General features: G+C 41.8%; 1 protein-coding gene across 2 annotated transcripts in view; it reads left to right on the forward strand.

Moving 5' to 3' along the window:
• Positions 1-13,706, forward strand: part of pvrl2l (PVR cell adhesion molecule related 2 like) — a gene marked incomplete at its 3' end in the record, with an annotated part of 294,334 nt that overhangs the window by 118,226 nt on the left and 162,402 nt on the right. For both annotated transcript variants that reach the window (XM_079175836.1, XM_079175835.1), the window contains exons 2-3: positions 3,855-3,967; positions 8,714-8,957. In XM_079175836.1, the coding sequence (XP_079031962.1) occupies positions 3,855-3,967; positions 8,714-8,957 (357 nt within the window). The remainder of the gene's footprint in view (positions 1-3,854; positions 3,968-8,713; positions 8,958-13,706) is intronic.

Genomic DNA, 13,706 nt, shown 5'->3' on the forward strand with positions numbered 1-13,706 from the left:
AATTCTTCTTCATGTTCCTCTTCTTTCTCGGGGCTCCTTTCAAACTCTATTTCTGCATTTCGCTTTTAGCCTTTAACCCCCTCCTTCTTCCTACTCCGTCATCCCCTCTTCCTCTCTTTTTTCCTCACCCCCTTTGCCTCACAGAAGAGATTTTATTGACCACTATGAATAACCCGAAGCTTTATGTGATTTGTGACTTTGGTGAGACTGTCTGATGTGTGTGTGTGTGTGTGTGTGCATTTCAGCTTTATGAATAGTGGAAGTTGCGTGTTTAATTGGAGGGGAATAAATGTGTGAGTTTGTGCATGAGAGAAGAAATAAGAAAGTAGAAGAAGAATGTGACTGAAGGGGGAGCAAAATAACGGGGGGAGAGAGATGAATCTATAGTTCGCTGCTGCTGTTCTTGTTGATTCCGTCCCGTGCATGTCTGTATGTGTGTGTGTGTGAATGTGTGTGTGTGTGTGTGTGTGTGTGTGTCTCTGTCTTACAGTGGGAATGGTTGACTGGTTTCGCAGCCCATTGTCTCCCCTCAGGGAAGAGACTCTGGTTCAATGACTGAATCAGTCTCGTACGCACTCACATTACAACATAGATTGTATGATTAATGCACGCACACATTCAGATGCTCAGTAATCACACACACACACACATCGTGTTTCCAACACTTTGGAGGACGTCACATTTACTTACATTTATTTCCCGGAGACCTTTAAAGGTGCGTAGTACGAGATTGGGAGCATTTCGATTGCTTCTTAACCTGAGCCCGGAGGCTAGCAGCTAGCGTTGCTAACAGCACTATCAGTACAAACTACGGCAAACGTGCTGACAGAGCTAACAGGGTTTACCTGAGGGGGAACCAAAGGTGGGTGCTTTCGCGGCAACGCCGTCAGTCGGGAAGGCTCTATGCATACATGCCCCCCACCCCCACCCCACCGCATTCTTTGTTAATGTGAATGTTTTTCACAGCTGATTGTCAGGCTAAACCCCAGCCGGCCCATTCACCTCCATGCTTTGGCATGTAACATATTGTCCTAATCAATCCCTCACACACTAAGAGGCTTTTTCACTGGAACCACCCGGGGCTAGCTAGCTGTTAGCGTGCGCTTACCCCCCCCTCCCCCTTTTTTTTCTTGTGGAGAGAGTGAGAGGCCGGCTTCCCCACAAGAATTTTATCTTCACAGGCGCAGAGGCTGACTGTGAGGGCAGAGGGGAGGTGGTGGAGAAAAGACCTTGGTGGGATTTGATCCCTGGTCTGCGGGGGGGTTCACGGCAGGGGTCCAGATCACCGCATGAGTGCCAAGCAGAGAGCAGTTAAAGGAGCAGGGCAGGAAGAGAGGGAAGAGCACAGCGTCATTATATGTTGGAGTTAATAAAGTGAGCATCGAGAGGTTTGGTGGTGAGGCCCATTGTAGCAAAATGAGTGGATTCAAAGGCAGGAACAATCAAAGAGTCTTTTAAAAATATCCCCCGATTGTGTTTGCAAGCTGCCAAACACATTGAGCCGCTGGACTTGGGCTAGATTGCATTAACGAAGGATTACAACTTCTCTGCTTTGCTCTCTCTGATCCTTTCTCTTTTTAGTTTTTTCTTCCTTACTCTCATCGAGGCATTTTTCTCTCCTCCTCCGTCTCATGATGACAAGGATTACAAGTTCATTAAAGTTCATTAATTTCAACTAATTTAATACAGCAAATGTGTGCGTGTCTATACATACACAATATATATGGCACAATTGCTGTGATTTGTCTCATTAATTGAGAGCTGCGTGTTGACACTGATCCAAATAAAAAGACTCATTGCTGAGAGGCAGGAACAATTCAGGTCAGCTGCTTTTAATGAACACCAGTCAAGGCTTACATCCAGTTAAAGTATCTATCTGCAACTTGTGATGTTGTTAGCAGAATGTGTCCTGCTCAGGGGTTCATGCTGCTCTCAAGATAAAAAGTCTCAAGTGCACTTTCTGCTACATTTTCATTTGTCAAATCCGTCTGCGATCCAGTGGAAGCCTGGCTCTCCTGGGTGTATTTGGACGCGGACACATGACACGATCAGTTGGGACACTGATTCTTGTTAAGGTATCACAACCGCAGTCTTTTTTTTTGTTCAATTTTTTATGGAAAAAGGTAGAATAAGGGAAAGTAGACATAAAGCTGCTAACTAGAACAATATAAGGTTCTTTGGCTTGTCCCCATAGATGAACTCTTTTTCATTCCCGGTAGAACCACATGGAACTAGGGCTGGACAATATCTAAATATAATATCCTTATCGTTAGACAGGCTATCGTCTTAGATTTTAGATGTCGTAATATGGCATAAGTGTTGTCTTTCTTTGTTTTAAATGCTGCATTACAGTAAACTGACATCATGTTCTGAACCTACCAGACTTACATTCCAAGGGTTTCATCTAGAAAGAACTCAGGGTGTTCTTCCGATAAACCTTTTATATTTCAGGGGTTTCATCTAAAACCAATCCAGGGTTCATGAGGCTCCTAAAGAGGCTGATGTGGTGCAGCTCAACCCACAACAATCGTGCTTCACAATCACAGTTTTTGAGTGTGGCCTTAGTTGTGGGCGTTCCCTTTTGTCACCCGTGCTGTCAAATCATTAAAGACCTTTTTTTCTTCCAAAAAGTGTTCTTTGGATGAAAAGGGTTCTTAATGGAACCCTTTGTCTGAAAGAAGATGAAGAGCCCTTGAAAACCCTCTTCTTTAAAATAGGGTTCTTCAGATGCAGAAGGTTCTGGGTAGAACCGCAGAAAGAACCGTTTGGAAACCCTTATCTCTAGGAATGTAGGTTCAAAAGAAGTCTTACGACACATGATTTGGGCTCCCAGCTGTCTACACACAGTAGAAGTCTGTTGATCACAGAATGAGAAATTAATTTTAAGAAAAAGTCATTTCAACTTGTCCAATTGAACCTCAGTATTCTGAAAACAGCCTGCAGGACAGCAGGTGCTGCACGGTGTTGAGACGGTGCTCGGCTCTAACCATGCTCCTTTCATCTCTGTTTAAGTCAGAAGCTACCTGTTTTAGGTGAACCTGTGCAGGCTTGGCAGCTGCTCTCTCATCACTGCCTTTCTTACTCAAGTTAAGAGTTCCAGGTGCCCTCCACTGACTTTCGAGCTGCCGTGGTGTTCCTAAAGGCGCGCCCCTTAGCGACGCCTCGTGGTATCTGAGCTGTATTGTAATGAGGAGGGCCTAGCTGAAAGAAGCTGGCTCAGACTCTGCCCGAGGCTTGTTATCAAAGGCTCATGGTTCAAATACTTTTTTTCCGTTTCTTGAAAGAACTTTTCTCTGTTTTCTCTTTATTCACTTTATTTCCTCATTTTGTTTCTCTTTCGGTTTCCCTCACGCTCCTCCATAACTTTGTTAAATCGCCCAGAGCATATTAAGGTGGTTAATCTTTCCTTACGACAAAAACTAAGATTCATAATGAAATACTAATCCTCCATTGTGACCTACGTGAAGGTGGTTGTGTTTTTTGCTTTGGTTTGTTTGTCTGTTTGTCAGCAGGATCACAGAAAAAACTACAGGCCTGATTTTCATTAAACTTGGTCCAAGATAGAACCCGTTTCATTTTGGAGCGAATGGACACATTTTATTTCACTTTTCACTTTCGACTCGAGATATAGAATTTGGCCTCGAGATATGGAATTTGGCCTTGGCATAAACTCTTTAGTTTCTCTCTCTCTCTCTCTCTCTCTCTCTCTCTCTCTCTCCCTCTCCTCCTTCTTAGCCTCTGTTTCTTCCTCTTTAAGTTCCGACACAAACAAAACTGTTTAATTATTCAAACGATATTGGTTTTGTGGATGATGCCTAATCTCCCTCTTTGTCTCCCTTCTCGCCCTCCTCCAGGTATCGGGGCTCAGAAAGTGCGAGTCGAGGACGAGCTGGAGGCGTATCCCACAGAGTCTGTTGATCTCCGCTGCGAATTCATCGATGGAGGAGGCCGAACCAAACTCACACAGGTAGGAAGATGGAGCACAACATTGTGTCGGTGATAAGGTAGTTTGGGTGTAAACAGTGAATCCTAACCCTGTAACTGCAATTGATGACGTAGTCAAGGATGGAAAAATAAAAAAATGCAACTGCATTTGCTCGCCATCTTCTATTGGAAGGGAAGGAGTCCTGTTACTGATATCTAGTGGAGTAGGGAGGTCTATATATGCACTAGCTGAGAAAGGGAAACGCATGTAACTCTGACAGTGACTATGTGTATGACATAAGAGATATACTCTCTTAAAATGCTTGTGAAATTATATTAATCTCATTAATGTTAGGTTTTCAGTATGTATTCTTGTTTTGGGATATTTGTTGTGTTTCTGTTTCCTATTATTTTGGGATACATACATATTTTTGTAATTCCACTTTTGTGTCGAATTGTCAACCCTGATGATGGTGCCTTGGAAGGAAGGAGGGAGGGGAAAGCGGTTAAACTCATGTCTATCCAAGCATTCAGATTTCTGTATTCTCGTAACGGACTTAAATTTGACATAATTGTGAAAAGAAAACACGGGAGCCAAACCTCCCGGACTACTCAGCGCACAGAGATGAGATTGATATCAAACCTCCAATCAGACCTGATCTTCTGTTCTGTTACAAATGTCAACATTGTATTGATAGCGATCAATATGACATCATGCACATTGCAATAAAAATCCTAAAAGTACGTATCAACTTTTTTGTCCCCCTTGTCATTGCTAGTGTTGACTCAATTTCACATGCAGATCATCTCGTTTTAACCTCGGACTATTTTGGAAGTCAATTTATTTTATCAGCCGCCCGGATCACAACTTCTCTGACACCACCTTAACTCTAAAGTAAAGCAAAGCGCTGTGAGCTGTTTGCTACTTCAATTGGATCCTGGTATGATCGCTACCCCTCAGAGTTGTGGTTGGAATCAATACACAATTTGTTCACACACAAAAACTGAAATTGCAGACGGGCTAGATTGCCCAATATATTTCCTGTACAATCCACAGCTAACAGGGGAGTCTCATCCACTAATTCACGCTGACATCCTGGTTGCAACCCGTCTTCCTCTTCCCACCCTTCAACCCTCCCTGCTCCGTCTGTCCCGCTCCTCCAGACGCCATACATGTTATAGAGGTTTGCTAAATGTGTATAGATAAACTTTATTGCCCCTCCTTCCCAGTCCACCACTTTAGCCAGTAGTTTGTATTTACTCTAACGCTGTCACTTTGAGAACCGAGTAGAAAAGAAATCAATTTGGCATAACATCGTGGACTTCTCCCTTGCGGTAGAGTCTCATAACAGCCATAGCAGATATCAATATCTTTCACATATCAGAAATCATAAGAAGAAAAGCCTGTAAGACGACTCTCTGTCAAATGGTGTTCTTTAAAATGGCAACAGGAATCTCGTTTAAGAGCCTAAAGAAACCTTTCATTTCATCTTGCAATAGATTCTTGGCTCCTTACTCTGACAGCTTTAATTGATTTTGACATTTTGCTACTATAAGTGAAATCATTTTATCAGTTTTCGAGGAATATAGAGCAGCACGTATTTCAAACCTTGTTCAAAGAAATGTCAGAAATGCTGGTATGTGTATCTAACTATAAAGCAAAGGATATCTTTCCATATCTAGAGAACCGCTCAGTCAATCTACTTCACACTTTGGGTGTATTAAAGGAGACCACATGGAGTGCTTTTTGTGGAATTTGGTGCAATTAAGACACCCGCCAGGCTCAATATTAAACTTTGAATAAACAAGCGAGCGTCGCTCTGTGTAGCTGTGGGGGCGGGGCTTCAGGCCTCTGCGAACAGACTTTATAACGGTGGTAGTTATGTCAGGAAAAGTGACCAATACATCTATTTGGTGATTAACTTCACGAAGTATATTTCACCAATGTTTCTGACCGCAAGTAACAGCAACCTGGGTGTGTTTTTCAGGGGCCGATTTAGTGATTTGGGGGCCCCAAGCCAAACGGCGTCTTGCTTTACTTTCCACTCTTTCTCTAACTGGAAATGTTGGGATTGGCAGTGCTAGAAGAAGAACTATTAACTATTAATAGGAAAACTATTATGAGTTACAACAGTAACATTATTCCATAACTTTCATATCTAAACGTAAAAATTAATCTATAGCTATTGGGGCCCTTTGGGATGTCCCACGGTTGCCCACCTTGCCTAATGTTAAAGTCTTCCCCTTGTGTTTTTTCCCCTGAACCAGAGTGTATTTCACCGGTGTTTCTGACCGTGAGTAGCTGTGACTTGTGATGCTACTATGCCATGGCAGGTGTTGCTGAGGACCCAAGGAAGCTCAGTGTAGAGTGTGAAGTTGTTCGTATGAGCACCACACCACAGACCACAGACCGAACATTCGACCCATTTTGAACAGGCATATTTTGAACCGGCACTGTACAAGTATATGTATTTATTAGTGTTGGGCAATTTAACACGTTATTATCGCATTAATTAATTAACGCCAACAATTATTTTATCGCGAGTTAACGCAGTTTTTAAAATTTATTATTAAGATGTTTTTAACACAAAAACCAGGCAGTGAGCTGTGAACAGCTGTGTTTGTGTGGCGTCACTTCCTTCTGCTGCCGCTCCCCGCCGTCTCGTTACAGGATCGTGACAATATCAAAATACATATTGTCATGTTTTTAAATAAACATATAAGCACGAGAGAACAAACTGCTCTTAACTGCAACTCTTTATTAGCATAACTTCCACATGCTGCACGTTACTGCCACGGTACAGCCTACAGGTTCCATGCTTCACCTACATTCCCCTGGGTCCTAAGTCCCTCCATGTACAGCTTCTTATCACCCTCTATGTACCAACGTACATTGCATATGTGTCTGACCAAAATACCAAAAAAAGCAAAAGAACTGATTCATTTAAATTATTTTTTTCGAGTTTTTAAAGTGTTTTGTTTGGAATATGTATAATAAGCATATCATTTAGTTATCGCCACTGAGAATTTAACAAACATAAAAAAACATGACGTAGATAGGTTTGCAGTTCTCAAGGTGTATGTTTCAAATTGCATCTACATGAAGATAAAGTTGTGAACACCGGCTGAATATCTATTATCATAATCATCATAACTGTATTTTAACTGCTACTGTGTAAAGGGAATACTGCTGTTAAAAAGCACCTTATTTGTTTAAAGTATTTGCAAACCAAATGTTATTGCACTTTTGTTCATATAGCAGTACTTTTAAACTAATAGTGCCCAGTACACTACTTTTGAATTCATTATTGAACTTTGCGCATAACAATGTGATTACAAATTGTAATAGTTGCCCAGCACTAATATATATATATATATATATATATTACTTCCATGAGCTCTGGCTCATATATATATATACCTGTATATATGAGCCAGAGCTCATGGAAGTAATTATTGTACTTTAAAACTCGTAGCGCTCAATTGCTGTAATTTGCACCAATTATCCTTATGTTCATATCTGAACACACAGTCATGATACACATTTCTAGATTTAGTGGGACTCCACTCCACCTTCCAAGGATATCATCATCTCGGACCTGCATTGCGAATAAACATACATAAATCTGCTTAGAAATCATAGGAAAAACAGAACTTTGTTTTCTTCAGTATGAAAGTAATCCAGTGGCAGTTGTCTGTACATGCATAGGTATATGGGGTCAGATCAGTCTCAATAATTGCAAATGCAAACAGAAAGATTCACAAATGCGCACAGAACAATTCACAAATATATTCGATTTACAAATGCACGCAGAACAATTCACAAATACATTCCAATGCACAAATAAATAAATTACGATTTATATAAATGTAAAAAAAAATCACAAATATATTCCTGCATTTGGATGTATTTGTTTGTGGATTTGTATGTATTTGTTTGTGGATTTGTATGTATTTATTTGTGGATTTGTATGTATTTATTTGTGGATCGCACTGCATTTATTTATAAATCGCTTCACATTTATTTGTGGGTTTATGAGACTGTCCTGACGTCGCTGGATTCACAAATGCGTTTTTTTCAACATAACCTGTCTGTAGCCAATCAGATGTCCGCCTCATTTTCAACCAATCACATGAGCGCAGCTCCCCCCTCCCCTCCCCACGAGACTGTCAGCTTTGTTGAATCAGGAAATAAATATTGTAGCCGTCTGTGTTCACCCAGAGCTCTACGATACCTCATATCAGTAGAGACCGGACCAAACTATGTGTGTGTAAACCATATGGTACAAACAATGAGGCCACGAGGCTGCCAGCGTAATGCTGCGTTCACACTAAACGCGATTCGCGCCGCGTTAATCTCGCCGCCTGTCTCCCCGGGGGACTATTTGTGTTCGATCGCGTGAATCGGTGAATCGCGCTGGACGCGCCGGAGTTGAAAGCCGTTCAACTGTGGAAAAAATAACCTCTATTTCTGCTTAGTATGTGTTTTTGCATTTGTGAGTCTTTCTGTGTGCATTTGCAATTATTGAGACTGATCTGACCCCATATAGGTACGCTGCAAACAAGAACCACTTGTAGTTCATTTGGCATACTTTCAAAGGTGCCAGTTGGCCAAAATGAAAACAAATATAGGCTAAAACAAGGAGCTCCTTGGTGTTTATTAATCTTCTTAGTCTGGCTTAAAATTTTAATTTGCACACCTGAATCTTTGATAGAGAAATTGCATTTCAGAAAACCCCATTGTGCAAACAATAACCTCTGTTATTTTCACAATCGTTGTTCTTACCAGGTGTCTTGGATATGGGAACCCATTGATGGTCAAAGGGACAACATTGCTGTATACCACCCTATCTACGGACAGAGTTTTCCCAACCCGTCCTTCAAGGAACGAGTTACCTTCCTCCACAACAATCTGGAGAACCCGTCCATTAGAATCTCTCACCTAAAAATGTCCGACGCCGGCCGGTACACCTGCGAGTACGCCACCTACCCTTCTGGAAACGAACAGGGGACGACCAGCCTCGTCATGCTCGGTGAGTAGAGGGGTTGCACGTCCACGAAACACTCCATAAACCTTGTTCCTCCTACAGAAACAACAAGCTGCTGTATATTTCAGATAATGCTGTTGTTATCTAACAAGGACCTTAAAGGGTTAGAGCACAGAGAGGTCAACAATATTTCCACTTTCCTGGAAAAAAGAGGGCCATGTTCCAAACAGGCTCTCAAAAGCCGTTCTGCTACGTGGGCCTTGACAAACTCCTCCCCAGCCATCTGCTTATCACTGCATCTTACAAAAGAGCTCCCATCGGACCCAAACCCTTAAAAGAAGCAATTTAAAGCATCTGACGAGTATTCTCAGGGTGCGTCCTGGTTACATGCCAAATGAAAAACAAAGAAGCTTGGTTTCAAAGATTGAGATTCAGGCGTGACACTACATGTAAAGTATGTGCGATCAGGTTGAGCTAACGGGTTGTTGAGCTTGTTTTACTCTACATATTGGTGGACTTTGTTTTAGTAAATTCATTTAATTACTATAATTACATTGAAGGAAATACCTAAACCCAGGTTAATCTTTGAAAGTCAAGATTCAATGAAAAAGGCTTTGTGAACCCTTTTAGATCACATCATCGGTCATATTGTGCACCTAATTTAGATTTAAAGTTTGTTATTTAAGCTGTGAACTAAATGACATGACTGTACTGTGAGATACATCAATGCTGGTGTTGGTGTGGACATTTCTTACCAAATTTCTTAAAGAAATTGTCATTTCATGGTTGAAAATAGTTCAAAACGCCACCTAATTCTAACGCTTGCTAATTCCACCATGTTTGCGTAACACTGGTTCCAGAAAATCAGGGGGAGAGCAGGCTGGTGACCGATACGAGACCACAGCAGAGCAGACGGCCGCTCCGGATGTGCTAGGGTTTGCGCTAGCTAAATTTGAGTTGCTACAGTTAAGCTGCTGCCCGCTCTCCTCCCGGCAGAGTAGTATTCCAGCGGCAGGAATTGAGGTGGAGGGGACAAGACGGGTAATTCTTGTCTCATTTGAGGTCTAATAAACCGTAAGTCAAATGTAGTGCCACATGCCGTATTGCTACTACTGTAGGTGTCATATTTGTCTACGCTGCGCCAAGGCTTTTGTCATTCGAAACTGGCCGTGAACTCATCTCTCAGCCCCTTACACACTTTTTTTTGCCTTCTTCAAAGTTATGCAGTGGTGGGACTAGGCTCAGACCTGGGGAGGGGAAGTTACGCTACTACTTGCAAACAAATTTAAAATCGTATTCTTCGTATATTACGGCTCTGGGGCAGCAACCTGTCAATCACAGTAAGCCCGCCCTAAAGCATACCCTGCTTTATAGTCTATTTGACTCTAAATGAACCATAATTTACTAAATGAACATCATGCTCTGTTGAAGAAGACTTGAAACTAGAGATTAAGACCATAAACTCATGTTCACAATGTTAACTGAGGGAATAAATCAAGTTGGGTCATTTTCTCATAAACTTCTGTACAATCTGTCTTATTTTTCAGAGAATGCAAGTTTTAAGACACCTCCACATTGGCTCCACTCGGCAGAACCGGAGGTTGCCGCCTGGTGTGACGTCACAGCACTCTTTAGCCCAGTATTACACTACATTTCAAGCCCATCCACTTTTTAGAGGTCCAATCGCAGGGTTAGATAGCTCTCGTAACTGTTCACCGCCTCAAACATTCTGTTTCACTCGAGAATACTCAAACTACCGAAGCTAGAGACGCTCTAACTTCCGTTTCACTCGGACCTTAAAGCATGACAGTGAGTTCCATGTTGAATCACATTTAGATAACAGATGTGTAAATGCTAAAAGCCGATTAAGGTCACATTTATGGTTAGCATTCACTCTTTTTCAAACAACTGGAGGTAATGTGTATTTATTTGATATCTGGGTCGAGTATCCCTGTTGCTGTTATGTCACTGTCTCCTTGTTGCTTTTGTTGACTTGCTTACACAACATTGCATTGTACGTCGTGTTATCATAGTGAACATTTTTTAATGAAAGTAGCTGAATAGATGATGGCCTTTACTGCAATAACTTGCCATTGCGTTGTCACATTTTGTACACAAGTGCAGCACCAGGGTCAACCTCTGATGTGACCTTCATGACATATTTGAACACTTAGATCTTTTGGTTTAATTAGAGTTTGATCTGTTTTGGCCAAATGTCTGAAATAATTACCTCGAGGACCCTAATTGTGATAATCAGATGAACGCCATTAACATAATCTCACCAGGAGGACGGGAGGGAGAGACATGTGGAAAGATGCTTTCATTTCGTATTGCTACAGCTCCGCTAATTGAAGATCTATATCCAGGAAGAGGAGACGTCATCTTCTCGTTTCTGCCACTTTTGGATTTTATCCAATAATGAAACTATCAATAAGTACACAGACTGTACAGCCCTGGTTAGTGTCACACTAAACACACAAATGGCAAACGTGAACTATAGAGTTCTGTTTATTCTTGTCCTGCTGTTAGTTAGTAGTTGGCTTTCTTGTTTTAAAACGGCTGACTGTAAATGTAGATTGTATGGACCCTGTAGTTGAGGTAAAATTCTGACCTCTGTTTCTTTAAATCATGGTGCCAAGTATAACACATTGCACCTTTTAAGGTACTTTGAAGCCCTTAGCCCAAAATGCCATTCCTTCTCCGAATTATTATGCAGTCAAATCTGGATGTACAGATATGTTATACATATTTTTACATCCAGTTTAGAAATCATCGACAGAAGCTACAGATCCAGATCCAGAAAACACATGCAAATAGAGACAACACAAAACATGTAGCGTAATTTACACATATTTGCCGTGTTGAAAACCTGTGGACATTAGGCGGCAACTTCCGGTTCTGAAAACTGAAGCCAATGTGGAATTGCCTAAAATTTGCATTCTTTGTAGTGGCCATCAGGAGGCGACTCCTCTGGTTGCAAAAACGAAGTCTGGTTGTATAGAAGTCTATGAGAAAATGACTCTACTTCTCTCTTGATTTATTACCTCAGTAAACATTTTAAACATATTAACAGGCTAAACTGATGCAAACATTTAGCAAATAAGCTCAGAAATTCGAAATCTCAAAACTAACAAAAAAAACAACAACTGAGTATTTAGTTGCTGTTAGCATGGGACACATCCTGTTTCTAATTGGAGACAGCTGGTGTTATTCATCCACCCACATGTCTTCCCATTTGCACGCCGCCGCTTACAAAGGACTGATATCTGGTGTCTCTCTCACTCTCTCACCCAGTTTACAGTGCTGGGGAGACTTCATGCTTGAATGTGAATAACGACAGTTCCCTGGATTGTTATACGAGTGCTGTGCTTACAGTATATGGCCCGTAGCGTCAGTGGTTGTACGATAAAGAGCGTGTACACTCAGAGCTCCTATTATAGTAGCACACTGACGGGAGGATCCAATATGTTGCACTCTGAACTGAAACGGTGCATTTTCATGAACTCATATTCCGTGCAGTTTCATGCAGTCCCTCTGGTGCTTTTTCCTTTTTTTGTCAGGGTGACATGTTTGAGCCCTTTTTTTCTATTTTTCTTGCACAAATTGGGTGCAATCTCAGAAGAATTTATTTATTCAGTGACTGCTGTACAATCAAAGGAAGAATTAAAAGAAAGATGGATTTCTGAAAGCTATATTAATTTGTTGCCGCCTCAAATGTGGGTCAGGGGATTCCTTATCCGCCACACAAAAATAGTTCACAAAGAGTCACTGTGGAGACACAATACGAGGCCATAATTAAAATATATTCATGACAGTACCCCAGTAATTGCAGCCAGTATGGTTCATGGAAAGGAATGTTTCACAAATCCTTGTATGTGTCCTCCCAGCTGCCCCCCCCCCCGTAGTTTTTTTTTAATCTTCACAAAACAATACAAGAGAACAGAGCACGCAGGAGATGCAAAACTTGGCCGTCTTGTAAAGCGAGAGCGTGGCGCGATATTCTGGCGGGCTCGCAGACGGGCGTGGGCTAAGCCTCCCAAACTGCTGCTGCTGGCACAAAGCAGAGGTAGAGTGGGAAATACCTGCTGGAGAGCTCACCGACTCTCCTTTTGTCCAGAGTTCCAGCCGTGCCAAGCTCTCTGGGAAAGATTCCGGTCCACGTAAATGCACTCGTTGAACTAAGTGTCTCAAAGTCACTGGATGACACATTTTACCTTATTGGATGTGGAATCCATATGAGCCAATCACATTAGATCCTTATCGAATCCACAACCGCTGGCAGCCAATCATATTACATTTTATTGGATATAGAAGCTCCGGCACCCCCGGTCATATCACAACTTATTTAAGTGTGAATACATAATACTGACAGCCAATCGTATTATAACTTATTGGATACAGTGCCACCGCCAGCCAATCTTATTACCTCTGATTGGGGTGTGAATAAAGAATCACTCACTTGGCAGTGAGTGATATAATATCGTCCTGGATGGGGACCATACAAAATGGATGGAAGCCAATTATATTGCATCTTATTGGATATAGTGTAGCCAGCTGGACAGAAATACAATACAGTGTGTCCTTTTTTTTTTTTTAAATCCTCCTCACAGCTTTTTGTATTTGAAGAGGGAAGAGGGGGGGGGGGGGGGCAGTGAGAGTCCAGAGGTAAGAGGACGGGACTGCACTCCACTGATCAACGCAGTGAATAAGTGTCAGATTGGAGGGAAGCTTCTGTGTTTTCATTAGCTTGGAATGAGTCCTTCACATCTACATAGGCGGCAAGTCCGCCATGTT

Source organism: Pholis gunnellus (genome assembly GCF_910591455.1).
Source record: "Pholis gunnellus genome assembly, chromosome: 16".
Classification (NCBI taxonomy): Eukaryota; Metazoa; Chordata; class Actinopteri; order Perciformes; family Pholidae; genus Pholis; species Pholis gunnellus.